Source organism: Cygnus atratus, chromosome 3 (assembly GCF_013377495.2).
Source record: "Cygnus atratus isolate AKBS03 ecotype Queensland, Australia chromosome 3, CAtr_DNAZoo_HiC_assembly, whole genome shotgun sequence".
NCBI lineage: Eukaryota > Metazoa > Chordata > Aves > Anseriformes > Anatidae > Cygnus > Cygnus atratus.
Genome location: NC_066364.1, coordinates 58,481,334 through 58,508,939, shown reverse-complemented (window position 1 = coordinate 58,508,939; position 27,606 = coordinate 58,481,334). Strand labels below are relative to the sequence as shown.

At 37.8% G+C, this 27,606-nt stretch overlaps 2 protein-coding genes across 7 annotated transcripts in view; one reads left to right on the top strand and one right to left on the bottom strand.

Annotated features, from left to right (window-relative positions):
• The window catches only part of SAMD3 (sterile alpha motif domain containing 3), a 34,399-nt gene extending 23,712 nt beyond the window's left edge, over window positions 1–10,687 (top strand). The window contains exons 6-9 of the mRNA XM_050709924.1: window positions 8,585–8,788; window positions 9,175–9,346; window positions 10,004–10,086; window positions 10,367–10,687. Of these exons, the coding sequence (XP_050565881.1) occupies window positions 8,585–8,788; window positions 9,175–9,346; window positions 10,004–10,086; window positions 10,367–10,654 (747 nt within the window). The 3' untranslated portion in view covers window positions 10,655–10,687. The remainder of the gene's footprint in view (window positions 1–8,584; window positions 8,789–9,174; window positions 9,347–10,003; window positions 10,087–10,366) is intronic.
• Window positions 10,688–12,651: 1,964 nt separating this feature from the next.
• L3MBTL3 (L3MBTL histone methyl-lysine binding protein 3) overlaps window positions 12,652–27,606 on the bottom strand; it is an 87,274-nt gene continuing 72,319 nt past the window's right edge. For 4 of the 6 annotated variants that reach the window (XM_050709922.1, XM_035538895.2, XM_050709923.1 and 1 more), the window contains 4 exons: window positions 24,202–24,293; window positions 17,723–17,886; window positions 16,700–16,762; window positions 12,658–14,585 (listed from right to left, as the gene is read on the bottom strand). In XM_050709922.1, the coding sequence (XP_050565879.1) occupies window positions 14,442–14,585; window positions 16,700–16,762; window positions 17,723–17,886; window positions 24,202–24,293 (463 nt within the window). In that variant the 3' untranslated portion in view covers window positions 12,658–14,441. Of the gene's footprint in view, window positions 14,586–16,699; window positions 16,763–17,722; window positions 17,887–24,201; window positions 24,294–27,606 lie in introns of all 6 variants that reach the window. The other 2 variants (XM_035538892.2, XM_035538894.2) reach the window with 1 other exon arrangement.

The window sequence follows — 27,606 nt, the reverse complement described above, 5'->3', positions numbered from 1 at the left end:
AATTCTATGCCAAGAGGAGCAGATGGAAAACCAGGCATCTGGGTGGAAGCTGAGACATTTGGCACCATAAGTGTTTTGGTGCTATCATGTGGCACAAGAGTGATTAAGGTGGTAAGAACACTTTTGCCATAAGGCTGAGGCTTCCCCTTAGTCAAACTTTCTCTGGAGTTTCCTTAGTTCAGAGAGAATGGATGAGCCTCCTGGCTTTAAATAGGAGGAGGGTTGTAGAAAAGCTGCTTGATGGGCATCCTGAGTTTTGTCCAAGTCCCTGGGTGAACAGAGACAGGTTAAATGATGAGGCCTGGAAGCCTTAACTTGCATGAAGTACCTGATTAAGGTTAGATGTAGGAAATGGTCCCTGAACCAGCCAGCATAGGGGAGCAGATTATTGAAGGAAGCCAACCATTCACAAGGTGAAGGTCTTTCGCCTTTACCCTTCCTTAGTGTGTGTAACCTGTTGCCACTTGTAAGACTGATATTGAAGCTGGGGGTCTGCTTGAGCTTCTGGGAGTGGTCGTACGGCTGATTTCAGGGAGACAAATGGTAATGGAAAAGTTTAAGATTTTGGTGTGTCTCACAGAAATTTACTCCATTGGCTTTACATTCATCACAAGCTAGAAATTGTCTTTTCTGATGAAAGAAGTAATCAGGAATGAGTGTTGCCAACTCTGAGCTGGAGTTTCTTTTATCTCAGTACAGATTTATATTTGAAGCTCTTTTAGACATTTCATAGGGGTACGCTTTTCTTTGAGATGATTAAGACAAACAACATCATGTTTGTCAATGAGATTATACCACTGCAGGAGGCAGTGAACTTGAAGCAAGTTTTCAATGAATGCAGAGAGAGTGGGAGTTGGTAGGAGATCCCTGGGGAAAAGGGAGAAGGTGGTGTGTGTGTGTGTGTGTGTGTGTGTGTGTGAAGCATCAGCAAGTGAAAAATGAAACCAAACAAATCAGATGTCTGTAAGTATCTCAAAGTATAGACTTCCTGTGCATGAGCTGCAGAAAACTCTCTTTGCTCAGCCATGTGGCTGAGGGATGCTATTAGCAGCCACAGAATTAGATGTCATCTATGCAGTGAATGTTGTACACAGGCAAAGCAAGTGATAGCCCCTTTTTTCTAACACTAAAAATCTCCAAACCATGTGTTTGGATGTATGCACGGCCCAAATGTGAAACTGCGTATACAAATGATCATTTAAAGGTTGTATCGACATAACGTGGTTTTACCACAGCAACTTTTATGTGTGTACATAGTGTGTGTCATTGCTTACTCAATATTTTAAAATGCTTTAGGGTCAAATGAGAAACTTTGAACACAGATTCCTGGTGTACGTTATGCTTCACGCTCTTCTTAACATCATTCAGTATTCCCATTGTTCTGTGAGTTAACATGAAGGGTGAAGTATGGGTTGTCTCTTGACAGATGAAAATAAATTTTATCCCATGTTGCTTATGCTGTTTGTTTTGTAGTTTGCAAATCAGAAAGCAGTTGTGGTCAGAAATAGACTGACTTATATGGCTTTGAAAGTTTGCAATTAATATTGGCATGTAAGTCTAGCTCTGAAAGTATCTGCCTGGCTCAAAAGGGTAATTATGTGTAATCAGAGCAGAGCTTGCTTTAATTAAACATCTCATTTGAGTAAGAGTCAGTGTGGATCCTGGAGTAGGTTACATGCTCATTTCGCATGAAAGCAGCCTGCCTGTGCTGCTTCAGTAGTCTCTGTGTTCAGCTTTTGGACATGAAGGGTGGTGCAGTTGTGATGCCTTCTCAGTTCTCTTCCACCCACTGGGGCAAGAAGATGGGTCCTGAGCTCTGCCCAGTTTATTGCTTGCCTTTCAGAATCAGACATATTACAGCTTAGTTTGTTTTTCTTTTTTACTTGGTAATTCCTCCCCATATAAAAAGCCTCAGTATTCAGACGATATATCTTATATTAAACATCATTATGATGAACGTGAAAGTCACCACAGGGAAAAAAAAAAGACTTTTTTACAATTACGGTATTAAAAACACAGAATGCAAAAGAGTTTTTATGATGTCTTGTGTCAGTATGTATTCCAGACAAAACAGCAAGACCCACTTTCCAGTATTTGAAGATCAAAGCACAGGATTCAGGTTACACTCATGTAACTACCTATGAAAGTCATTTCTCATTCCGAAGAGGTTACAAAACCCACTTAGTGTAAAAAATTTCTCCAGGCAATGGTCCCTCACAAGTGTAAGTACGCAAGCATCATATTCTTTGTTTAGGTAGAAAGAAAACACTGAAACTGCTACTGTCAGGCTTGCTTGCATAAGTACTTTGAGCATTGATGCCAACTCTGATGCACATAGTCTCAGCAGTCCAGAAGTGTTAAGCAGCAGCAATGCACTAAGCAATGACATGTCTTGGAGTATGCATTGGCGTCTAGTGAGGAAACTTAAAAATGTATTTTCAAAGGAAATATTAGCTGCTGCTGCTGGGACCTTACATGATACTGAAAGCAGCATAAGGAAAGGCAATGCAATAGCTATACCAACACTGCTACTTGTCAGCAAGCTGGTCCTAGCATAAAAGAATGGTGTAAAAGTGGAGCTCCCATTCAGTGCTGGCACCATGGAACCTGCCTGTGCAGTTCTCATTGCCATTTAATGGTTTCTACCTTTTCCAGCAAGTAAATCAGTGGAGAACCTCAAATGAATATTCCCAAAGCATCCCAGGTGAGGAGAAGAGAAAATTACTGTTCTACAGTAACAGAAAACTTAGACGTTGTGTTGTACTTCATGCATTAGAATTGCTCCCTCCCTCCTCCCCCAAAGAGAAATAGGGGCTTCACTTCATTGTCTGGGACACTAATAAAGTGCTGCAGAGTACTAGCTGGGGCTTTTTACAAGAATCTGGCTGCTCTTTTTACAAGGATTTCTAGCTATATCTTGGGGAAAAAACAACAAGATCCATCAAAAACATCTAGGGGACCTGATGAGATGCATCTGCCAGGTCCTGAGGGAACTGGTGGAGGTAGTTGCTAAGCCTCTATCAATTATATTTGAGAAATTGTGGCAGTCTGGAGAGGTTCCCACTGACTTGAAGAGGGGAAACTCTGGGAAACTTGAAGAGGGATGGGATGGCAGGACCATTCCTCAGGCAAGGTCTAGGCTACACTGATGGACAAGTGCTAGATATCCTCTTATACCTCATTATCTTCCTTTCTGCATACTTTTGACATCTTTTTCTATTCCACAGTATTTCTCATGTGCTTGTGATGAAAAAGCAACTCATTTTTTTTTAAAGGTAGTGAGGTAATTTCTCATGTTTGTTCCAGAAAGATTATTTTTTTTAATTTAACCCTTAGTATTTAAAAAGAAAGGAAATTATTCACACTATTCAATATGCACATTACCATTAAGACAAAATTCCATGTAGAAAAAATAAAAATAAGTTAAAGACCACCAACTATCATTCTTTTTATCACCGCAAGGGGAATGGATATTACTGGTGACATGGTTGAAAATCTGTTCAGAGGAAGGATTCTTTATTCAGTGCGAGAAGCTATTTTTTTTAGTTCCCTACTGTAAACATACTGAACTGTTAGCTTTGTCTTTTTTTTTTTTTCCAGACATTGAAATAATACATCTTTAATGCAGATCTGGCTTCAGTCTAGATGGGAATGTTTTTCCACAATGTATTGAAATAACCAAGGATTGAAGTTATTGTTACAATTTTACTGTAATATTTTCATACTGCAATGAGCTTTTTTGCTTTGATAGTTAAAGTGGAGAAGATCTAGAGTCTTCCCTAAGTTTGAAAGTGATAGGCTGAAATACCAGTTCAGCAGCCAGCTTTCTAAATCCAGTTTGTTCCTGTTCATACCGCCAATGTCACAGTTAACTATAAAAGATTTTATATTGCACTTGAAATAATTCTCCAATAAAATTTAAAATAGGTTGCAAAATGGTGTCCTACTGAGATAACTTCTTTCCCCTCAAAGAAAGCCACCTTTCAATTATCTTTCTGCTTCTCTTAAAAATCAAGTTGTCCACAAATTAAAAACTAAAAGGAAAAAAGGAAACATTCTAAGTGAATGCCACATTCAAGTTTCTCAGTTAATGTTCATTTATTGTACTTTTCTAGAAAAAAAATTTGCAAAATAGGAACAAAGTTCGAAGATGATGGGAGTTCAGTTATAAAGCAATGTATGCGTAGAACACGTTTTGCTGCAAGCATGGTATTTTATATATATTTTTAATAAAGCCAAAACTTATTTTCATGTTTGCATCTAATAAATCCTAAAGTCAGAAATTGTGTTTAATTCAAGTGAAGTCAAACTTTCTCCCTTTAGATTTTCAGCTAGGCTAACTGTAAAAACAACTACTCATCCACAAACATCTAAGTTTGCTGTTCTCTAATTCCATGGTGGTTCTACTAAAGGCAGTCACTGCCATTAGGTTTAATGTACCCGTGAGGTCCGTTGCTCTGTTCTGTTCTTGACTGATAAACATGCACTGCTTGTACTAAATCAATTAGAATTAGAAACATGTAATGATGCAGTAAATTTATCCTCCCAATTACCAACTAATTATAATTACGTAGCACTGTATACTACATTATATTGTTTGTATAATTCCATACTTGCAATGAAGTTGTCCAGAGGCAAAAATGAACTTAAGTGCTTAGATATAAAAGGCACAGACCTGTCACTGTATATAGAGGCCCTAAAGTCATAGCAACTTTGGTCGCTAATGCTGACCCACAACTCAGTATTCACTTGCTCTTTCATTGAAAGAAGCATTCTGCACCCAACAAGTGTTTTACTTCATACTTACCGTTGCACATCCTTTAGATACATAAAGTTTACTTCTTTTATTTCTACTGTAATTAAACAAGAAGTAATCTCTGAAATAGTGATGGCACTAAGGCTAGGAGAAAACTTATTAATTTGTATCCAAATGGTGCTAGCACTGACTTGGTAGATTTCTGAAGCTCTATTATTTGACTGAAGTGTGCTTCTTTTTCTGGGTATGCATATCTATTATACAGTTTACTAGTTTAAACAAGGTATGTTAATGAGGTAAAGGTTAGAACCACCAATAGTTTTGTGCAGCCTAAAAAGATGAAAAGATTACAGATGGTGATTGCTGTAAGCAGGCAGAACACTGGAAGAAAACCACTCACCTCTGCTCTTGTTACTTGTAATGGAAGGTTTACACAACAAGGTTTGGCTTTCCAACGTGCTTTTTCCTAGTAGGTAATGATAGCAATTCTTCCTTAGACCGCAGCCATATTTCTATGGGTAGCTTACCACTGATGTCATTTGGAATCATTTAGCTAATTAATAATGTCATTGACTAAACTCATTCTCGAGGACCGAGCTGACTACATGGAAAGTCCATCAACTCTGTTTGCCTTGACAAGGGGGATGGAGATAAGCTGGAGTAAAGGTCACAACTTGTTCTCCTTAGTGTTTGTTCCTGAGCAACAGAGTCCACTTGCCTATGGTTTTAGCACACGGGGTTGAGTTTGTGCTGCTCTCCTGCTGCTGCAAGCTGGTGTCTGAAGGTGACAGCTGCTCCAGAAAGGAGCTCTTGTGCTGCAGACCTGCAGCAGGCTTGGAAGCAGTAGTATCAGACAAGTATCAGTAGAAGTCAGTAGTATCAGAGCTGTTTGGAGTCAGAGACTTCAAAATGGCTCGTGTCCAGAGTAAAAACCATAAACGTAATTCTGTGTTTTCCAGGTACAGGAGTGCTCACAGAATATAAAGACTTACCAGAAAAAAAAACAGGCTTTGCAAGAATTCTCAGAAGTAGAGTTCTGGAGATCATGTTACTGGGAGCACTCTTTTTAGGCAACTTCAAGGCATATGTCTTAGATTGATATGTCAGTCAAGAGGTTACACAATAAGGCACTAAAATGAGCCGTAACAAATTCCCAGGACCCAAGGTTATTTGTGAAAAAACTTAGATTTGTACAAGGATAAAATAGCTAAACTTTCAACTGGGATGTGCAACCTCTCTCATGAAAAATGACACTGGAAAATTGGCGGTATCTGATTTGATGCCAGTTTCCAGAGTTTCAGGGGAGATCAAGGGAACATATTGACCAATAAACTTACTATCTTTGCAGGTGAGATTGGCAAGAACTGTAATGCAGAGCCAAGAGATGAATAAATTGGGAAAGAATCAATGAAGTTTCTGTAAACAGAAGTCATGCTTCATAAAGTTACTAGTTCTCTGAAGTATTCAACTACCCTGAGGTCATCAGAAATCCAGTTGATAAAGTTTATATTAACTTCAGAAGAGATTTCACCACATTTTTTTTTTCAAATGCTCTTAAAAGATATAATCTGAGGGAATAAGCAGGAGCTAGGCAGAAATAGTTTTTACAGTGGAAGATAATGTTAATACTTAGTTTATGCAGTCCAATATATTTTTAAGTGATATGGAAAAAGGACAATAGCTGGCTGACCACATTTGCTGATACAACTAAGGGTAGTAAAGACAAAGGCTGACTGAAGAGCATCAGAAAGACCCCATGCTACTGAGTTAACAGGGCAGAAAAACAGGAGAGAAAACTCAGTGCAAATAGATCTACAACAAAGCACAAGGAGAAAACACAATTCTAACAACATTTACAGTGATGGGCTCTGAGCTTATTATTACCATTCACATGATATTTTTATATCATGCTAAAGAAAATTTGGCACAATGCTAAGCAGCTATCTAAAGAAGTATATTGATTGCTCAGAATTATTTAAGGAAAAAACAAAAGAGAGAGCATTATTCCACTGTATGCACCTGTGGTATCCCAGCAACTCAACTAGTATTTTAAGTTCTACTGTGCCCATCTTATAAAGACAGTAGTGAAATTAGAAAATATGGAAAGATGCTAACAGGAATAGTGGAAAGTACAGAACAGCTTTTGTACGTGGAAGGATTAGATAACTTAGGGCAGTCTTGGCTTGAAAAGAGGTTATTGGGGATGGAATATGATGTATCTACAAAATTACAGGTGAACAGATATTGAATCCAGTATGATAAGCAAGGAGTAGTCAGAGAAAACAAAAGACATTTCTTCTGACAGTGCAATAGTTAAGCTGCTGAGCATAATGCAGAATGCTGTGAAAGGTACGATTTTATCTGGATTGGAAAAGTGACTGGAAGAAATTATGGAAGAAAAAAATTACAGGAGGCTATGAAATATGACAACATATCCACTGGAAGTCCATGGGCCCCAGTTCAGTGGAGTACTGACAGTGCTCAGGGGAAGTGCCACTACACTGCTATCCCCTCAGTCACTTAGAGGAGGGTACAGGACCAAATCATCTGACCTGCTACCTCTGTTTGTGGGCAGTGAGGAAGAGGACAGGAATACCCAGTCAGGCTGCTCACAAACCAATGTTACTATTCAATTAAGTCTAAAATACACTATTAAAAAGAAAGCAGACTGTGCTGATACAACACCATCCTATCAAGGGCCAGGGGAGTACATGTAGGGGTTATGGTAGTTAACTGTCCCGCATTCAGAGCTGTTTTCTTCCCTGATAACAATGGCTATTGAAATCCATGGATATATAGTTGGAGGAAGACAATTTTTTACTTGTATATCTTGTGCATCCTATTTTTGGAATTCCACATGTCCAATTTAAAAAAGGGTGTTAACCAGAAAATTAAGTTGCACATAGAGAGCAGTTTTGAATGCTGTATGTTTTGCAGTTCTGTCTTAAACGTTCTGGGAAACAAAATCAGGTGTCTCAACTTGTATTGGCTCTGGCCCACAGGCCACCACTGGCATAGATGACAGCTGCGTCAGTGACAACGCTTTTGGGAAAAGCCAGTGTAAAAGCAGCTTGAGAGTGGTAATCATACTAACAATGCAACTGTATGTTTTCTCAGCTCGTTTCAATGGACAAATTCACTGCTTCCTCTGATAGAAACTAAACAGCCTCAGGCTACAACCACAGATGCACTGCTTTGGATAGCCATCCCTCTTCTGAGTAATTACTGTTTGTGGAATTACAGCAGAGACAATACTGATAATTTTGAGGAAAATCATTAATTATATCTTCAAGTATGAAGTAACATTAACTGTCAAACTAATCAAATAATGCTTTCCATTAAGGATTTTCTTTCTCTTAGTTCTTCTGGTCTCTGGTCTTCTTGGGTAAATACTTCAGTTGCGTGAATGTGGAAGTTTATATGAGTAAGAAGAAAATACTTTTTCTCTTGGCAAGATAGAGCTGATATTGCTAAAGGAGTAACACTGAGACATCATTAGAAATGCCTTCTAATTTCCAATAAATCACAATTAGGCAAACCAAGCACAGGCACAGGAATCTCATGAATCTCCTCTAATATGTAATTTGAGCTTGGGAGACCTGGCTGGTAGCTCTATTACTATATGAAAACAGATCTTAATACAGCTATTAGAGCATGAGGGTGAATCTGCAGAGCCAGTACTTAAGCCACATTACAGGTCCTTTCTGCTGAGCTTTACAACACTTTCGTGTAGTCTCCAGTGTGGACTGACATCAAATCACACAGGTCCCACATCAGATAAAAAAGGATATCAGATTTGTTACAATTCTCTCCTTCATTTGTTGATAGGATGATCCCGCTTATCTTGAAGGTGATGCAATGTATGCGAACATTAACTGGCTGAAGCAAGAATATATGAAAACTCAGAGAAACTGGAAAGAAGTGAATGACAGAATGAATGCAACAATACAAATACGAAGGAAGATGATCAGTGATAAGGCACCTTTACAAGACATTCTTAGACTATTTCCTTTCTTAAGATGCCCTTATCAGGTAACAGATCTATACTTAATAATGGCATTGAGTTTAATATTATAAGTGTGATACAACTGTGGGCATGTATCTTAATGGATGTTTCTAGTGAAATATTCATCAACATTCTTCTATTTAATCTATTGTATTTTTACTGCTAACACCACTTTAAAAGACTCACCAGTTAAACATGCCACACACAACAGCAGTGAGTTATTGGAAGTACTTTGTTGATACTTGATGTACTTCTTCCCTGTTTTGGAAAGAAATTAAGCTATCATCTCATCCAGTTTATAGATCTTATTTTACTGAGCTAGTCTTACCTTGTCTTCAAAGCATGCATCTTATTTCGTTTCTAGTTTTGATTTTGAGGATTGCAATGATACTTTTTTTTTTTCCTTTTTTAGCTCTTTCGGGAGTTCCAGGTTCTTACACACACGAACGTTTATCAGAAAACAGTTGAGATTTTGGAGATTTATTCAGAAAACATATTATCTTTGTATCTGGTGAAGAATAATCCAATTACCGTTATGCTGCAAGAAAATCTGAAACAACACACAGAGGAAGACATTTTAAAATGTCAGTACAAATCTTCTATTCTCTGAATATCTGTTCTGGTTTGGATGGGATGGAGTTAATTTTCTTCATAGCAGTTGGCATGGTGCTGCGTTTTAGATCAGTGACCAAAACAATGCTGGTACCACACAGTAATGTTTTAGCTGTTGCTGGACAGTGTTTGCACAGCATCAAGGCCACCTCTGCTTCTCACTCTTCCCCCCAGTGAATAGGTTTGGGGGCTTATGCACAAGAAGCTGGGAAGGGACATGACCAGGCAGATGACACAAATTAACCTCCTGAGTTGGATGGCACCCGCAAGGATCATTGAGCCCAACTCCAACTGATAACTGGGTAGGAGAGGAGTTTGGGGGTGAGCAGTGGTGGCAGGAGGATTATCCAGCTCACAAACTCCACTAGAAGCAAGGCCTAGCATAAGAGAAATTTAATCATAATATTGAGTTTATGAGTGTCATGAATGATTTAAATACTGCTGCACGTTGCCAGCTGAGGCACCTAAACCTTTACTGTGGCACAAAGTACTCTTTAAAAGGGACTGAGCAGCAGTTCCACTGCTGAGCTGTTAGCTATTTCATAAGCCACAGTTTGTTTTTCCAGGATGATACCAGAGTGCCAGAATGTTTTCATTTGTAATTTAATAGAAATCCTTGCCTTTGACAGATATGAAGATGACTGCTGCATGTTTACTTCTGCCAGATGTCTTTGGAGATGACTCGAGTCTGTTTGCTGCAGTAAACGAGGAGGTAGGAGACAGTACCACTGGTTGTGGTCTCTTGCTCATATGAGCTGCCTGGGCACATCCCTTGGCCTTTTGGTGGTTCAGCTTAGTTCCTGGAAAAGGATGATGTTAGCCTGCCTTTGGGATAAAGAGCAAATACTAACAGAAATGCTAGTTAAATTCCAAGCAGTGTTATTAGGCTTACTGAATTCTCTGAGATGTTACAATTTACAATTCATTTCACCAATGTGATGCTGTGACATCATTTGAAATATCCTTTTTTTTTTTTTTTTTTTTAAATTTAGGTGAAGGTGGTGACACCAGTGTTGGAAGTTAAAAATCCCTTCAATGTGAATTCATGTGAGTTTGCTCTGTATGTAGAAAAACAAGAGGTAGCCCAGCTTGAGGACTGCACCACAGCCCTGGCAGCACTGGTGGCTGCATTTTACGTGTTTGATATCCCGTGCCCAAACAGAATCTATAGGACACTGAACTTCCTGGAGTCCCTGGTCTTTGAGATGAGGTGTCCAGCATTCCTCCCAGCTCAGGTAAAGAGGGGACCGGAGATCCCTGAATATCCCAGTATTTGCTAGTGTGCACAGCACTCGTCTCAGGAACATTTTGTCAAAATAAATCCCTTTGTTGTGAAGATGAATCAGTGCCATTCTTTCTAGTGAAAGTGTATGTATATTTGTAACAGTCATGTTTAATACTTTTTTTTTTTATTGTCCTGGCTACTTTTATAAAAACCTGAAATCTGAGCATTTTCTTTATTTTAAACGGCAATTCTAGAACAGTCTGGAAGTATTGAGAAAATAAAATTTTCTAGATTACTACATGTGTTGTGTATTTTTTTTGCACAGAGGATTTTACAAATTCAGATTTTTTGACCATCAGAATTTAAAAAACATACTTGTGAGTTAGTGAGCACTTTGCTGTTTTAGACGCTAATATATTTAATGTCCTGAAGCAACAGAAATTAGATTTACTGGTTACCACTCTCACTATATTATGATCATATGATCATTGAAACTACTTAAATAGTTTTTTTTTTTTTTTTTAAATGCTGGGCCTGATTTACAGTTTTGCAGGATGATGACTTTTCTTTCTTTTCTCCATGCATGAAATGTTCTTTTCTTCTTTCTTTTAATACTAATCCTAAATTTGCTAAATAAGGATTTTGAGATGAGCTCTCAAAGTAGCAAAAATGACTTATCTGGGATGCTGCCATGTGCATTTGTAACCACAGATTTGGCGATGGGGAATGAATGCTTCATTTTCTTTCTGAGTTTCCTTTCCAGAACAGAGCAGCCTTTTCCACATGTACATGTCCCATCTGCCCACGCAGAACAGAGGCCCTCTCCACTCCTTTTCCACAACCTCCTCTTCTCCCTAACACCTCTTAACTCCTTAAGCCCCTTGCATGTCCGGAAATCCCAGGGGATTAGAGCCTGATAGTGGGTGGCTTCAGACAGGCTCCTAGTGATGGAAAGAGCAGCTGCCAGCAAACTTGACCTGTGCATTAATTAATCTGTACAGAATGGTAAATAGCATTTTATTAAAACACTACATTCTGCTAAAGAGCTCCATCTCTCACCAGTTCTAAAAGTGCCCATACAGGCAAAGCAGGATTTGTGGTCACCACTATTCCTCACACCCAAACACAAAGCTTGGAAGACTGCAGAAGTTTTCTTAATCCTTGGATGTGCAAGAGTGCATCCAGCTCAGAGATTACAGTCGGAGACTGCAGTATGAGAGGAGAATACTGACTGCATTTAATGGCCAGACTCTCTTGCTAAAGTTTTTGGATTTTTACTTGCCTCCCATGGAAATTGTGGGATATCCTTAGCCCATGTAACTGCTGGGTCACCTCCAATACAACACTGAAAACCATTGCAAATGCCATTTCAAAGATTCAGTAGGTGTCCTGAGTACATTTAGTTTCCTAGTGCATTTTTTAGGTATAGTCTTTGTAACAGAAGTTGCTATACCCTATTACGTCATCACATATTATACAAAAGTGAAGAATGTACTAAGTCCTCATTAGTGAAGTGATAGCTCTATGAATAAAAAGTTGGGCTCTACATCATTTAGGTGAGATTTTCTTCTATATCTTCTAAACAGTATTAATTCTAAATCATTTCTTTAAACCACAGTACTCTGTACTGTAGTATACAAAAACAGGAAGTTTTACTGTGTACTTAGGTATACAAAATCTCAGGAAGCTGCTAAGTAATCTCTGTTGAGTGGCAAATTATTGGTTCTCACTGAAGGCTACAGAGCTGGCACATGAGAGAAAGATAAACACAGAAGGTGAGGGTTCAAGGAAATGAACTACACGAACGGACAGAAGGAAAGAAAACGTAACAATTTGGCATTTTACTGTTCTGCATAGGCAACCTCAGCTGTTGGCAGTGACAAAACCCAGGTCCATAAATCTCAGGTGAGACTGGGTTTGGGGCAAGGTCGAACAGCAGCAGCTAAGTTGCGCTCTCAAACTCATGGCCACATTGAGCTACGGTGAAGAACTATTCCACGCCACCCTCCGGAACACTTAGGTTCATCTGAGAATCATGGGCATACACAATGTAACAGACAGCTCCAATTCAGGTTTTATTTATTGTAGTACAATAAGAGTGCAATTTGACTGTACAAATATTGAACAAAATGTAAAAATATTATTTATGCAATGCTATGGAAGGAAATTAACAGAGCAATGCAACTTACTTCATACTGACCCTGTTTTACCTCACATTATGGCAGGTACCAGTCCCCAAATGTGATCTGGAAGGGGCACAAAGAGTTCTTGAAATCTTGAGGAACTTCAGCCAAAGAACAGCCTAGCAAAACCTGTGTGAAAATTTTTCTCCAAGTTCTGTGCAACAGAAACACTGTTTGTTCATAACTCTACAGACTGAGCAACTGCCCACCTCAGCGCTAAGGAGAGGGCTGCCAAAAGCTTGATCCAATTCTTCTCTCTCTCTCATTGCAAAAGAAAAATTCTAGTACAGTCCTCAATATACTGGTAGCTAGGCTCTCCTCAATTTAAAGTGCATCCGGCTTACATCTTACGTATATATACCATGTGCAACAACTTTCCCTGACAAATTGTTATAATAATCCTCCAAGAAAGACCGTTGCCTCACTTAAGTACCTGCTAGTGGAATCTGCAGTCTTGCTAATGACCTGCTGAAATCCATGCCTTTTACCTAGTCCGTGCCTATGCACCATATGTGTTTAAGTAGCCTTTTCCTCCATGCTTTGGCTTTCTCCCTATGCCTCACTCACTTTTAAATCAGACTTTCGAACTAGGAATTGGTGGGTTAAGTAATTTTCCCACCAACTGTGAAAACAATCAATCCTATGTTGAATATAAAGCCAGAGTAGCAGTCCTAGCTTAGCACACTGTTTTTCTCCACTGTTGTGGTAAGTATACTGGAGACTAGCATGTGCAGACATGAATAAATATGTTTTTTTTGTTTGTTTGTTTTTGTTTTTTGATAATAGTATTACCTCAAAATACATTTATTTTCCTTCATGTGCTGAAGGACTGTAGCACACTCCCATGTAAAAGGCTGGGGCTCTATTGTGCAGCGTAAATGAAAGTCTTCTATGAAGTCAAACTTTATTTTTCAGTTGCAGTCTTCTCTATACTGATCTTTTGGTAAAATACATTGAAGATGCTGGTGGAAAAACTCACATAACATTTTTGTAATCGTGCAAAAGTAAAAACATTCAGTTATCAAAAAAGCATTATAATTTCAACCCCAACAAGGTTTGTTTTGTTTTGTAACAAGCAAACAGACAGTTTTATAATCTGCAAAGTCATATGCTGTAGCATAAAGTGCCACATATGTAACATTAACCGTTTCATTTTTAAACTATGGCACAAATTCATATTAGCCATAACAGTCTCATCTGGCTACCTGTAGCCTAATTTTTGGCTAATCATTTTTTATTTTGATAGTATGAAGTAAATGCTACTGAAAAGTAAAATGGGTATATGAAGTAGAATTCAAGAATTCTTAGAAAATATTAACGTTCCCTTATATAATACAGCATAAATAATTAATGAAGGTTTTCTTGATGTCCAGAGAGAGTTAGGGATCCTAACCATCCATGGAGAATTAGCGCCATTAGTTTGGTAAATAAGACTAGCTGACTCGGTTGTTACACAGTACCTTCTTAAAAGCTTGAGCACTTCCCAGAAGGATTCAGATGTGTACTGGCTCTAGGAGAATATAAATAGTCCACCAGTGCCGAACATACTTTGCTTCCTTTCTGAGAGTCCTTACTCAACAATTCTAGTGAGTCTTTGTGCTTTGAATAAAACATGAGCTCCAGTGGAGAAAGCTGGCTTGTACACATTTTCCATTATCTTCAAAGTTCATTGTGTGAGTTTTTCTCTGCAGCTTTGAACATCAGAATGGAATTAAAGATTTTTAGGGCTGGTCCCAGTTTAATGCTCATTATTTTGACAATGTCTGATTGGGTCATTAGCAGAAATGCTTCTCCATCAATTTGCTTTAAAAGAAAAACACAAAAAGCTATTAATAGGTCTGACAGTGCAGCAGTATAGATGTTTCAGAAAACATGAAAATTCCCAGACAGCATAAAGGAATTGCTGAATACAAATGCTTTCAAACTTCAGTATAGCTTTGCTATAAACTTTTTAGACAGATTAGCTAGTCAAAAAGAACAAGATGATGATCCTCTTTCTGCTTGAAAATAACTGTCTGGCTAATTTTTAGCTAACCTGTTTTTATTTTCATACTGACAGTATAAAGTAAAAGCTACTGAAAAGTAAAATAGGTAAACGAAGTGAAATTCAGCAGTACTGTAGCACAATAACTGTTTTTGCCATCTTAGGTGCTCCTTGTATGCAAACCTTCATAGGAAAATTTATAGATTTTACTCCCAGCTAAAGAACTGGAACCCTCTTCAGGCCGCTCTTCTCTGTTCATTCAATAGCATATTAAATGAATTTGAATTTGGTCCCAGATGTAAATGTGGGCTAGAGTAGGTAAATCTGCTTCTGGTACAAACACAACACTTATTTTTTCCTCCTAGTTTAGTAGTATTGCTAGTTTAATAAACATTACAAACAAATGTTCTCTGTAAGCAAACCATTCAGTCACCAGGGGTGCTAAATCTGAACATGAAAGCCATGAGGCAAGGCCCTCACTTCCCAGGGCTTCACTGGTGCAAACACTTCCTTTTGTAAACTTCAGGTCATTTTGGTATCTGTAGCAACTTTTCAGTGTAACATAAGCAAGACAGCTAGGCCTAAAAGCCAACTGTGGTTAAATTAGGAGCACTGCTTAGGCTTGGAGATACCAATTTGAGATAGGACTAGTGTAATTAATTTCCTGAAAAAAACAGAACATGAGCTTTCCAAATCACGCATGCTGCTAAGGCAGAGTGCAAGGTACACCGCAGCATGCACCGCAGCACTGTAAGCTGAGAAACACTGCCGTGAGACCAGCACCATGTAGTTACGACAATTGCTGGTGACTCATGTTGTGCACGGAGCCAAACTGGGTGGACTCAGAACCAGAAGTGTGGCAATGTGGGGGTGCCCAGCTTTTTGCAGCATCTTCACAGAAGCAGGATGAGTGTTCATTTCCAAAGCAGAAGTTTGAACCAACACCTTCCACCTACTGAAAGACCTTCAGTTGTATGCTTGAAAGGGTATTCCAGAATGAACTTCTTTCAGTCCCTTTTGTGAGAGCTAGAGTTAGTAGGTGCATGCAGTATGACTGCCCCGTAAACCATATGGATGCCAGCCAGTCCATGCTGGTTGGTCTAACTGGCAGGGAATGCTCCTGGAGAGATTTAATTTATTACTCACAGACAGATCTTTAGCGTCTGAATCTTAAAGAGGTCATGTATTTTCTTACACCTCTGAGAATTAAAGTGTTTAGCATTCATCCATTTCTGTGGCACTTCTCATCTGCTGGCTCAATCAGCAGCATGCCGGCTATTATTGATCTTTAAATTAATTGGAGAGACGTCCTAAGTGACACAGAGGATGAGCTAGGCCTGCATACCTGCTACAACTGTAAAATGCCTAAAGTCTAAGCAAGTGCAAAATGCCTAGAGATGCCACACATCACTCCTTTGTTATATAACTGTAAGAGTAAAATCTACAGCCTGAAAACTTCTGACAAAGGAGAGGATTGGCAGGGCCATCTGTATACATTTTCCTCAGAAGGTGCATTTACATTCTCAAGTTTAAGAAGTGCCACAATTATTCTTCACTGGACTGTATGGCTGACTTGGGATATTACAGTATTATACTCTGCCCATTCAGGTGGTCTGGCTGAGATAAACACCTGAACTATTCACTCTGGCACTTTGTGATCAAATAACCTTCTTGGAACTAAGCAGTAACAGAAGTAGGAAACCTCTGACAGGAAAAGCAAGAGTCAATACAGATTATAAACATCTATTGTGCCAAGAAGCCCTTTACTTCCCACTCCATGAGCTGCAAAATGACCTAATCTCCCATATATATGCTTCTGACTTCAAACATACACTTCATCCAAATAGTTTACATGTGTTTTTAGTGACAAAATAAAATTAATCTTTCCATTAAGCTTTGCAATCTGTGATTTTTTGAAATAAAATTCACCCACCTCATCTTTAAACACCTTGCCATGTTCCTCACAACCTGGTAAACTCCGTATAAATTCAGAGACCTGCCACCAAAGAATACAGTTATAGATTTAGTAAGACTGGAGTCTTCTCAAAGTAATCTTAAAGGCTGACAAACATTAAAGCAAAGGTTTCTAGCATCCTCTAATTAGGTACTTCACATTCTATCAGTGCACAGAGTCATGCAGCTGGGTGTGTAAGGACAAGATTAATGGCTACTCCCTCAGAGTCAGTCAGGTTACTCTACCTATGCACATCCAGAATCATGAATCCTCTCTTTGCACAAACAAAAATGTCTGCTGCCTTCCTCTCCTTTTATTCTTTGCACCAGAGGGACTAGCAAATCTTTTCTCAAATTTCCCTTTTCTCTTCTGATTAGAGGAGATCCAACTATTCCATCCACAGAAAAGTGCCTTAGTCACAGGCACTTCTAAATGTAAAGCAGGGACTAGATCCTCTCTGTCCAAGCATTACTATACACCTGAACAGTGATGGGGGTTTGATTTTGAAATTAAATGTCATGGTTTGACCATAACCATACTATTCCTATATAGACTACACTGTCACCCTCCATAACAGTGTGCCACATCCAAACTAAGTACAGGGAATAGTTCTTGGTCCATGACCCCTAGACTGTTCCCACAAAATGTTTGTGAGGGTGCTAGATGTCATTAGTGTGGACTGTGTGCACATGCTGGGCCATACACTTAGTATTGCTCTTTTCCTCTTTAACCCCAGTGAATATATACACATATATATTTATTTGTGCATCTGTGTCTATGCCTATACCTGTATCTATACATGTATGCATTAATACTTACTGCTTTTAGGGCTTGATGGCAGCTGAATGAGAATTTTGAGGACCTGTTACATTAGGTCTGGCTGTCTCTAATCTTCTGAGTACTAATGCATTACCAGTAATTTATGGGGTTAATCTATAGCTCTGAATAAACCAAGAAGTTGAGGGTATTGGCAGTGAGACAAAAGATACAGGGAAAACCTACCTCATCTGTACTCCACTTAGAAACTTTACTGGCTGGGATCCCAGCTACACTTGGAAGGAGCTTGCTGTGCTGTTCCCAGCGCAAGGGTAGGCCAGGGATTTGCACTTTTGAAGACACAACAACTGGTTGAGAAAGAAGCCTCTGGGTGTTGGGTTCTTCAGTGTCTTCAACAGAAAGTAACAAATAAGGATTAAATCCCTCACTTGGTGATGAGATCAGTCACAGTAAATCACATTCATTTCTATTAATATACATGGGCCTCCCTACAAAAGCTGTACAATTTTGCTTACACCAGAATTAGAGTACGATGAGTATTCTCCCAATAGTATGACTGTGATTATGTAGGCTCTGTATAAATGTAACTACTCTTACAGGGAAAAAAGCTCCTTTAACACAACACAATGCTATGCTAACATGCTATGCTATGTGATTTGGCACGCTATGCTATGTGATTTGGCATATCACACCATTGGTCACATAATTTTAAATATTTTGATACAATAATTAACACCCACTTTTAACAGTTATACAGTACTACAAGAACTAGCTTAATGCCAGGGTTGAGCTGTAAAACTTCATCAAAACCAGCACTGCACTGCTATAAAATTCCAAGTGAATCAGTTGAACAGTTCCAGCCCACACAACATTTATGCCTCATCCACAACAAAATGTTTTTCAGTTCTTCCGAGAAAAAAACACAAATGTCTGCAAATTCCCTGCTCCCACTTTAACTGAATGTTTTATTCGGAAAATAACATTTAACTCCTCCATGATGCTTTTTTTTTTTTCCTTTTTCCTTTTTATTTTTTGCAAGGTCATTTCCCTTTTTTATCTCACTTATCCATTATGGAAGGAAGGAGGCTCCCACTCTACCTGCCTCAAAGCTAATGTACAGGTGGGAGGGTGGCTTCAGCCACATGCTGCTGTTGCTGTTTGGAGAACAGCAGCAGTTGCAGATGTGTGTAGGAGGAGAGTGAAGAGTCATGCCTTGGAAGATGTCAAACTGCAAATGACATCTACATTCATTTAGATCCATTGCAAATGCAAAAGCAACAAACCTGCTGTGAACTCGGGCCTGAATGCCTCCCAGTTGCAGAGTAAAACTGTGGACAACCTCTGGAATTCATTTCTGAATGAAACAGTCAAAGAATCTATATCTAATATTCCTTACTATCATTACTTTGTACGGTCACTCACAAATCTCTATGCTATTCTTCTTTGGATTGTTCACTTCTATTACAGCACCATTCTATTTCAATTTTTGGGAAGTTGCTATTATTCATAGATCTCTCTATTCTTACTGTTCTAGTTTTCATACGTTTGTGCCCAACAACTAGGGCACAAATTCCTATTATAGATTTCTGCCATCACAGTGGGACCAGTTTGGAATATATAATGTGGCCAATATAGGAATTTATTACATTAGTGTTTTAGTTCAGGTTAGGAGCATGTATTTGAAGTGAAATTCCTCATCTTCTCTACTTATCTCACCTTCGTTCACGGCATGAAACAGGCTCAATTTATTTTGGATGAAACTAAACTAGAAGGTTACGCTCTAGGAGCACACCTAGTGTGCTCCAGTCACTAATGGGCAGGCAGTGCATGAGAGGAGTAAAGCCCAAGAAATAATCCACCTGAAATGGGGCTACTGTACATACTGTATCTTCACTACCACGATTCACTTTGCAAATCTGCTTCTACTGGGTAATATTACTCACTAATTAATGTAGAAGCAGCAATAGCTGTTCTGACCTAACAAACTGCTACAGTAGACTCAGGTACAGCAGTAAAACTGCTTTGAGAACAGTTTCTTTTGGGTTGGGAAAGGGCAGAGGAAGAGGAAGAGATGGTATATTAGTAGAAATATCAGCTCTGCAGATATAGCGGGTACTAACTTGGAAAGTACCCTGCTACTACACTATGGAGGGTATTATTTGCTGGAAAAATAACAACAAACTGAAACTAGCTCCAACCTTCTAATTCCAGCATCTGCATACCTGCTGCCATTGCTCCTACTTGTAAAGATAAGAAATGTCTCTGCAGAAATGCTGCAACAAATCCAACGTTTTTCACTATGAATTTGGTCTCTTCCACATCAGTTGTCATCTTAACCAATCTGCTTTTTAAGCTCACATCAGCAGACCACAGCATGTCTTTTTCACTTCTTAAACTCGCTTCTCCTCCTCTCTGTAGACAATCTTGCTGATTCTCCCAAGAGAAAAAAAATGGGAGGTAGAAGGGGGAAAGGAGGGGGAAGAAGCAATTCTCCCTCAGCTGGACCTGCCCTTTCCTATCACTTCATTAACCCAATCCTTCTCCTCTGCTCTCCCTGATGCATGTAATTTTTGTGCTCACCTTTTCCCTCAACCTTGCTCCAATGATCCCATTCCACCAAGCTCCTTATAACTGCTTTTAATTCTCACTCCCCCTTCCTCCTTCCCTCCAATATTTCCCACCACTATCATGTTGGCTACTCCAACCTGTAACCTCAGCATCATCTCAATTCAGACCTTACTGAAGGTGATTTCCAAGCTCTTCCCAGTCTCTTCCACCAGTCTCTCCAAAACACTGCACTATAGCTCTTCCCAAACCCAGCAACTCTGAACTCCCTTTCTTTTGGGTTCTTCTGGTCCTTCAGCTTAATTCTGGTTACTTTCAAGACCTATCCTCACTTTATATCCAATATCCATTATTCCAAAGTTTACTCTTTCACCATTTAGTCAGTATTGTCAGTCCACTCGTTATATTTTTGCAGTCTTCATTTTTTTTCTATCATATACTTACTCTTGGAAGTGATATCCTTAAATGTCTATCTACACATCACTATTGTTCTTTAAATTTTCCTTAGAGCGTATTTCTAAAAATCTCAGTGACAAAATAACAGTCTTGGAAGGCAGCAAACCTATTGAATGTGAAGCTTGTTTTACCAAACAATATATTTCTCATTGCTCCTTGAATCATTTCCCTATCCCTAGCTCATTTTTTTTTTCTAAAAAATATCTTAAGAGTTGAGAATAAAATTATATTAGGATTTTTTTTCCATTTGCAAAGCACATAATGCAATGCTATGGTAAAATAAATAACAGATAACAATACTGTGCCAAGAATATTCCAGTCAAAGTGCATGTATTTATGCATATGTAAGAGCATATAGGCTCAGATGTAGTGAGTAGCAGTAATGTCAGTTAAGGGTACCTATCTATCCCATATGTACCTTATTTTCTGTAGTTTACAGCAGTGTCATATCCCAATAATTCCAGATGAAAATTCTATGCTGGACATCTGTCCCATATTGTATTGTTGTTGTTTGGTTTTGGTTTTGTTTGTTTTCTTTCCTTTTATTTTTTTTAAAGAAACTACAGCAAACAGTTCAATGAGTTATGAATGATATTAGCAGAAAATAAGTTCGCTAACGTGGCACTGCATAATGGAATTGATGAAGTACAAGGTTTACTCATTCAAGAGCTCTAGTTAGTGACAAGAAAAAGAATTCAGTGCCTAACGCCTTTCAGGATGTGGGCAAAAATGCCTCTGCTTATCAGCCTGTGTCTTATCTCCCTCACACATAAGTTGTACTGCAAAAGAGGAGCATGAAAAGTGCCAATCTATCAACTAGATGTAGCGAAAAAAAAAAAAAAAGTCCTTCAGCCCTGCAGTGTGTATAGTCACATCCCTGGCAAAAAGAAGTTGAGGCTTAGTCGGGGTAACTTTTTGTACAAGACAGTGCAGAGGACAGTATTTTGGCTACAATCCATGTGTATAATACCAGACTTCTGAGTTTTTTCATCTAAAAGCTCTACCCACTTCATGCTCTGGTCTTCCTTGTTCTGCAAGCCCTGCTTTCCAGGAAGAGGAAAATCGTGTTTGTGGACCAGATAAAACACGTGATGTACTTGAAATAAAGTCCTGGTGTGAAGTCCCAGTTTGGACATTTAGGAGAACAGGACCCTGAAGTGCACCACCATGTGTTAACCAGTTTCACCACAGATGCAGAGGATTCCTTGCACCAGGTAAGTGAAGAAACAAAATCTGCTTGCCAGAAAGACATTAGAAACCCTTTCAATCCTGACCACTGCTCTTCTCTGATGACATTTTGCTTCAGCATCAATCCACCTGCCTCTACCTTCTCCATGCTTAAGAGGGCCTTGTTACCCTTTTCTCTGAAATGTCTTCCTTATTTCATCTTTATCTTCTTAGTTTGATCCCTTCCAATAAAATAACCTAAAATTTCGAAGAAGCCAAGAGGCAAATGCTTTTTTTGCATTTATGAGAGACAATGCTGTTCATGCATGTTCTACCTCCAAGTCTATATCAGTGTTTCAAACACAGGATTTGTATCCATAAATAATAATATAAAAAAAAGTATAAAAGGGCCCTGATTTCAGTGGTGCTCTTTAGCTCCAACTAATTCTTCTCCAAAAAAAGGGACGAAAGAACAGTACACATTTTATAAAGTATTAGTGCCACAAATCATGCCACAAAATTACATGTACAGAAAGGAAGTAAAGAATCACTTTGTTAAACAATAATAAAAGAAAGTGTTCTAGTTTTACAAATCTAGTCATGTAGACCCTACACAGAAATGCATACTAAGCAGTAAGCAAAGTGAAAATAGTCAATTCTGCCAAAATCAAAGTGCTTCATAAAATCAGACCATTTTTCTTAGAATACATGAAGACTTTCTTACAATTTAAAACATTCAGAATGATTTTTTGTACTGCATTATATAGTGCAGCATCAGAACAGTATGTTTCTATTCTGCTGAAACAAAATACTTCAAATGACCAAAAAAAAATCATCTGCTTTAGAGTCTTCTTTTAATTCATTTTCTCCAGAATTCTGCACTACATCATGTTTCAGAACACTGTAACAACTTGGATTTTTACACCTCTTGTAATAGACAGAATCTTTCATATTTCACACACCCTTCAGAGTGCCTCTTAGATCCATTTGAAAAGTGCTGCCAGACAAACGAACTTTTAAGGTAAAAGAAATATATCAGATGTTAATAATTAAAAATTAAACACTGCCTTAAGTTTTATTTTTATGTGATGCTCAACTAGTCTAGCAGAATTTTCAGGTTTTTATGAGGATGAGCTCACTTAGAAGGTAATAAATGTAGCCCTTAAAGAACCACAGTTACTCAAGTCTTACTTAAGATTTCTGGACAAAGGCCTTACAAATTTTGTGTTGCACAACAAACTGTTGAAAAAAAAATCTAAAAAGTTATGGAATTAAAATATCAAATTAAGAGCATCTAGCTTCTCTTTGAACTTGTATGAGTTGACATATTATTGCAGCAAAAGCTGCTCTGAAACAATATGCCATTTCAGTTCAGGAACTAAATAGCCTGACATACTAAGTCTCACTCACAGCAAATAATTATCAAGGGTAAGACTGTAATGTTCTGGTTTTGTACTCTGTTCTTTCTGATGAGGATAAAAATGAGTAATGAACAGCCACCTCAATCTGTCCAGCTGGATCTGTACATCCAAGAGTTTTGACACAGTGCTAAATGAAAACTTACAGAATCAAAAAATATGTCCGAGCTGTGGACATTTCCACATTCCACCATAGGGACCTCTGGAGACTCTATGATGGAACGTTCTGTTGATAACAAAACATTAGACTAGGTTATCCAGGGTCTTGTCAAGCCAAGTCTTAAATATTTCCAGCACAAGAGATTCCACCTCTTTTCTGGGCAGCCTATTCCAGTTGTTCTCATGGTGGAAAGTTTCTTCCTTATATCCAGACAGAACTTCCCCTGAAGCAACTCATGCCCATTGCCTCTTACCACACCACTGTGTATCCTGAAGCAGAGGGTTCATTTATCTTCTCTGTAATACCTTTTAGTTACTGGAAGACTCTGACTGAACAAGCCAATTCCTTCAACATTTCTTTATATGTCAAGTCCTTCAACCACCTAATCGTCTTGGTGGCCCTCCACTGGACCGTTTCCAGTTTTTCAATGAAGTAAAAATCTTAGTCTTCCCTCTCTAATTCATACAAATAGTGCCCATTCTTCATATGGGGGGCTCAAAACAATCAGACTGCACAAAAGACTGAGATGGAGCTGAATCAGTCACTTTAACATTGCATTGTAGTTAATATGTAAATGCAGAGCTTTGCATCTTCAACTTTCTTCCAATATATTTTTGAAGCAATAAATGAACATGATAACTTTAAAACCCAGACTGGTTTAATTATCTATTTGTAAAAGTCAGTGAAAGGAAGCATTTTATACCAGCACTCTGTTTGCACTCAACTTTACAACTTCAATAATGTTCTTAGCAAACCCTCTGTTGATTACAAGATAAACACAGCATTGAAAGTGCTGCTGTCAAAAAACTTTTGGACACAAATAGCAAATATGTAAAGTAAGTTGTAATGCAGTTTCATGAAGAATTACAAGGATTGCCACACTTTAGTTCTGCAGATTTTAATATCAAGTGTAAATATCAAAAGTACTGCCAGGTTACCTTTAATTTCATTTGAAATGAGCAGCTTATTTTCTCTCTCCTCTTCCTCACACTCTTTGTTCTTTATGGAGTCCTTTGTCTGTAGTACTCCACTGAGGAAAATAGACATTCATTTTTATTAATACATAATAAAAATCACTAAGCATGATGAAATTGCTTGCTAACAATGCTAGATCATTAACACACCAGGATACCCACACAAGGGACATTGTATCATCATAAAATATAAAAGGGGAGGATCAAATTTCTGACTTACACAGATGGCAACACTAATGCCTACCAACATGAGTTTTGCAATTAAGGCTTAAGAGTAGTGTAAACTAAAATTCTCTAAATCAGATAAACGTACTTGACTTCATAACTGAAACTACAAAATACACAAATGAAGGCAGTGGACGTGTTCATGGCAGAAGATGAGAAGAGTAAAAAAGACATATATACAGCTGCATATCCCACAAATCCTTCCTGGTTATCCAGGCCATTCTCAGGAGCTGTCTTAAACATCTACTTCTTTTTCTCTACCCAACCTTCGTCTCCAACCCAACACCTGTACTGTACTGACACACTGTTGTGCAGGTGTTAATGATCCAACTGGAAATATTTTTACCCTTCTGTTATTTCTTACAGAAATGAAGTTTAGATGAGCTTGCTGACATTATGTGTGTATTTGTTTCCTTCCTTTCTCAGTAACATGAGAACACTAGCCAATTCTTACTAAACCATCACAGAAATAGAGCTCTCAGAGGTACTAAGTACATAATGAATATTTTGTTAAAATAGCTGACAGACAGAAGGACCTTAAAGTCAAGACTGTAAGAAAACCCATTACATGAACTCAGGCTTTACTAAGTACAAGAGAAGTAATCAACAAGAAAACAAGAACAACTTTACTAGCATTCCACAGATTAAAAACAACAACAACAACAACAGAACAACAACACACAAGTAGAGCTAAAAACCTGTTAGGCATCAAGATTAGCTAACTTCAAAATACAAACCCATAGAAGAAAGACCCGGTTAGTTCCATTACTTACATTTATCCCTACTTAATGCAAGTAAGCTTTTGGGAATAAATCAGGTAGGACCTGCAAGTTCACTGACATAGAAATAAATGTATTTAACACACTATAAATGGTGCAAAATTAACTCAACAGATCAGAAAATCTAGCCTTTGTAACTACAAAAGACACAAATAATAATGGTTTGACAGGCAATGCCAGTAGTATAGAGGTAGCAGTTAGGCCTTCTTATGCCACAATGGACTTCTCCATAGCATCTTTCTCAGAAATATCACCTCTATTTATTTACTGATTTTTTTTCCCTAACTTCCATAAACATAGAAAACTTCTAAAGAATGATGCTACAAAGTAGCACAATTAATTTAGAAGCCAAAGTAAATGACTAGTGTAACTCAACATAAGGAACAGAGATCTCCAAAACCTGTGAGGAAATACATATCTTCCTATATTCTCAAGGACAATTTTCATGGAGACATACATCCAGATATTTTATCACATTAGTTAAATACAAGTTAATATAATTAACTGAAGGTGTTGAGGAAGGGGTTGGAAGATAAATTAAATCTTTTTATGAGGTAGTAGCATTTGATTCCCCAGCCTTAGAGCTCATCTTCCTTAACTATAAATACTTCCAGAGTAGAATTTCTATTACAATGAAATTCAATTTCAACTTAAAATTGAATATGCTGTAGGCATACCATTTCTATCTTGAATTTTCAGGAACATCCCAGAGGACATACTCTGGTTTTCACACACTTAATTTTGCAAACAAAAAAATTCTGGTATAAATAATCATTTGTACACATAAATACCTCTTATTAGTGGGAAAAAAAATGCAAAGAAAAAAAAAAGGAAAGCAAAGGAGGCAAAAAAAAAAAAGGAAAACAAAGGAAGAAAACAAAAGGAAAGCAAAGGAGGAGATAGAAGTAGAAATTAGCTGAGTACTACTTAGGTTAACCACAAAATAAATCTCATGGTTGGTTGTGTATGTGGTTGGTTCCTCAACCAGTACTTCTACGAAACAAAATATTGCCTAAAACATGAAGACGTACACAACTGTACTGAAGTCAAGCAAAATTAAATCTACACAACAAGCTCAGCAGCTGAAGAGCACAAAAGTATGCATATCTATGTCTTCAATTATACATGTGCACTTTGAATACACATCTAAAAAGATCCACTGGGCATTGCAATAACCAGATGCTCAATATTTAATAACTCTAGTAGTTCATACATACCTAATTTTCTGAAGATCATTTTTCATACCTTTTTAAAAGGAAGTTTATTAAATTGAAAGTCCTCTCTGACTATGCTGACTACATAAAGAATGTGGAAAGCTGGATGATAAAATACAGATAGTCATCAGTGTATTCAAACAGTTAAACAACTTGCAGAGCCTCTGGGCAGTTCAAAGTTCACAGAAGGCTGTTATTCTCTGAATGAAAATGACTCAATGCAGTGAACAGATAGCACACATATCTGCTATTTTAGGGTTTCATAAAAATAACACCCTCTAAAAAAATGAAAGACTAAGTAAAGTGTTCTTCAATTAATTTTAAGAGATATTATGTGAAGCCAATGTTTATTTACAGAAAAAGGTGAATTTACTACAAATATGATTGAAATGATGAACAAGAACTGTTATTTAACACAGCTCATTTCAGAACTACATATGGGAATATCATCCTGTCTTTTTTGCTATTTAAATTCACTGGAGTATGACTAATGAATTATATTTATTTGTGATATGGATATATCAAAACTGCTTGTTGATCCTAATAGGTCTTTTTCAATATAGCTTTAATAATAAAAGTATCATGGTTGAAATAGTGACAGAATGTTCTAAAGAAAAGTTGACAGAATTTAAAATATATAAAAAGCTACACGTTCAAAAAAGTTTAATTTTATACTTACTACAGGACTTTTTGGCATAAAGGTGAGTGCATACTAGTTCAAGAAAGAAAAAAAGCTTATACAGGAGTTTCAAGGCATTTAATTGTGTCTTAATAAGACAGTGAAGTTTTGATCACCAGCTTTACCATGAGGCATTCACCATATAAAACTAACTCTCTAAAGTCTCTGAAGACACTATTATTATAAACATTTACAGTTCATATATGATGAACAAAAGATAGTGTCGTTAATGTAAATATATAACAAATGATAATTTTGTTCCAGGGTGTCTTACTTCTATTTCCTTAAGAAAATAGCCAATAAATAATGCACCAATACTGTTACTAATGAAAAACGTAGGGAACCCAATTGCCTCACATATCCTCATGAAAACACAGAAGTGTACGATCTCTTTAGTTTCAAAGATAGCCTTCATATACCATAAATATTATTTTCTAATGTACTATCCCATGTCATTCTTTGTCAAAAACAC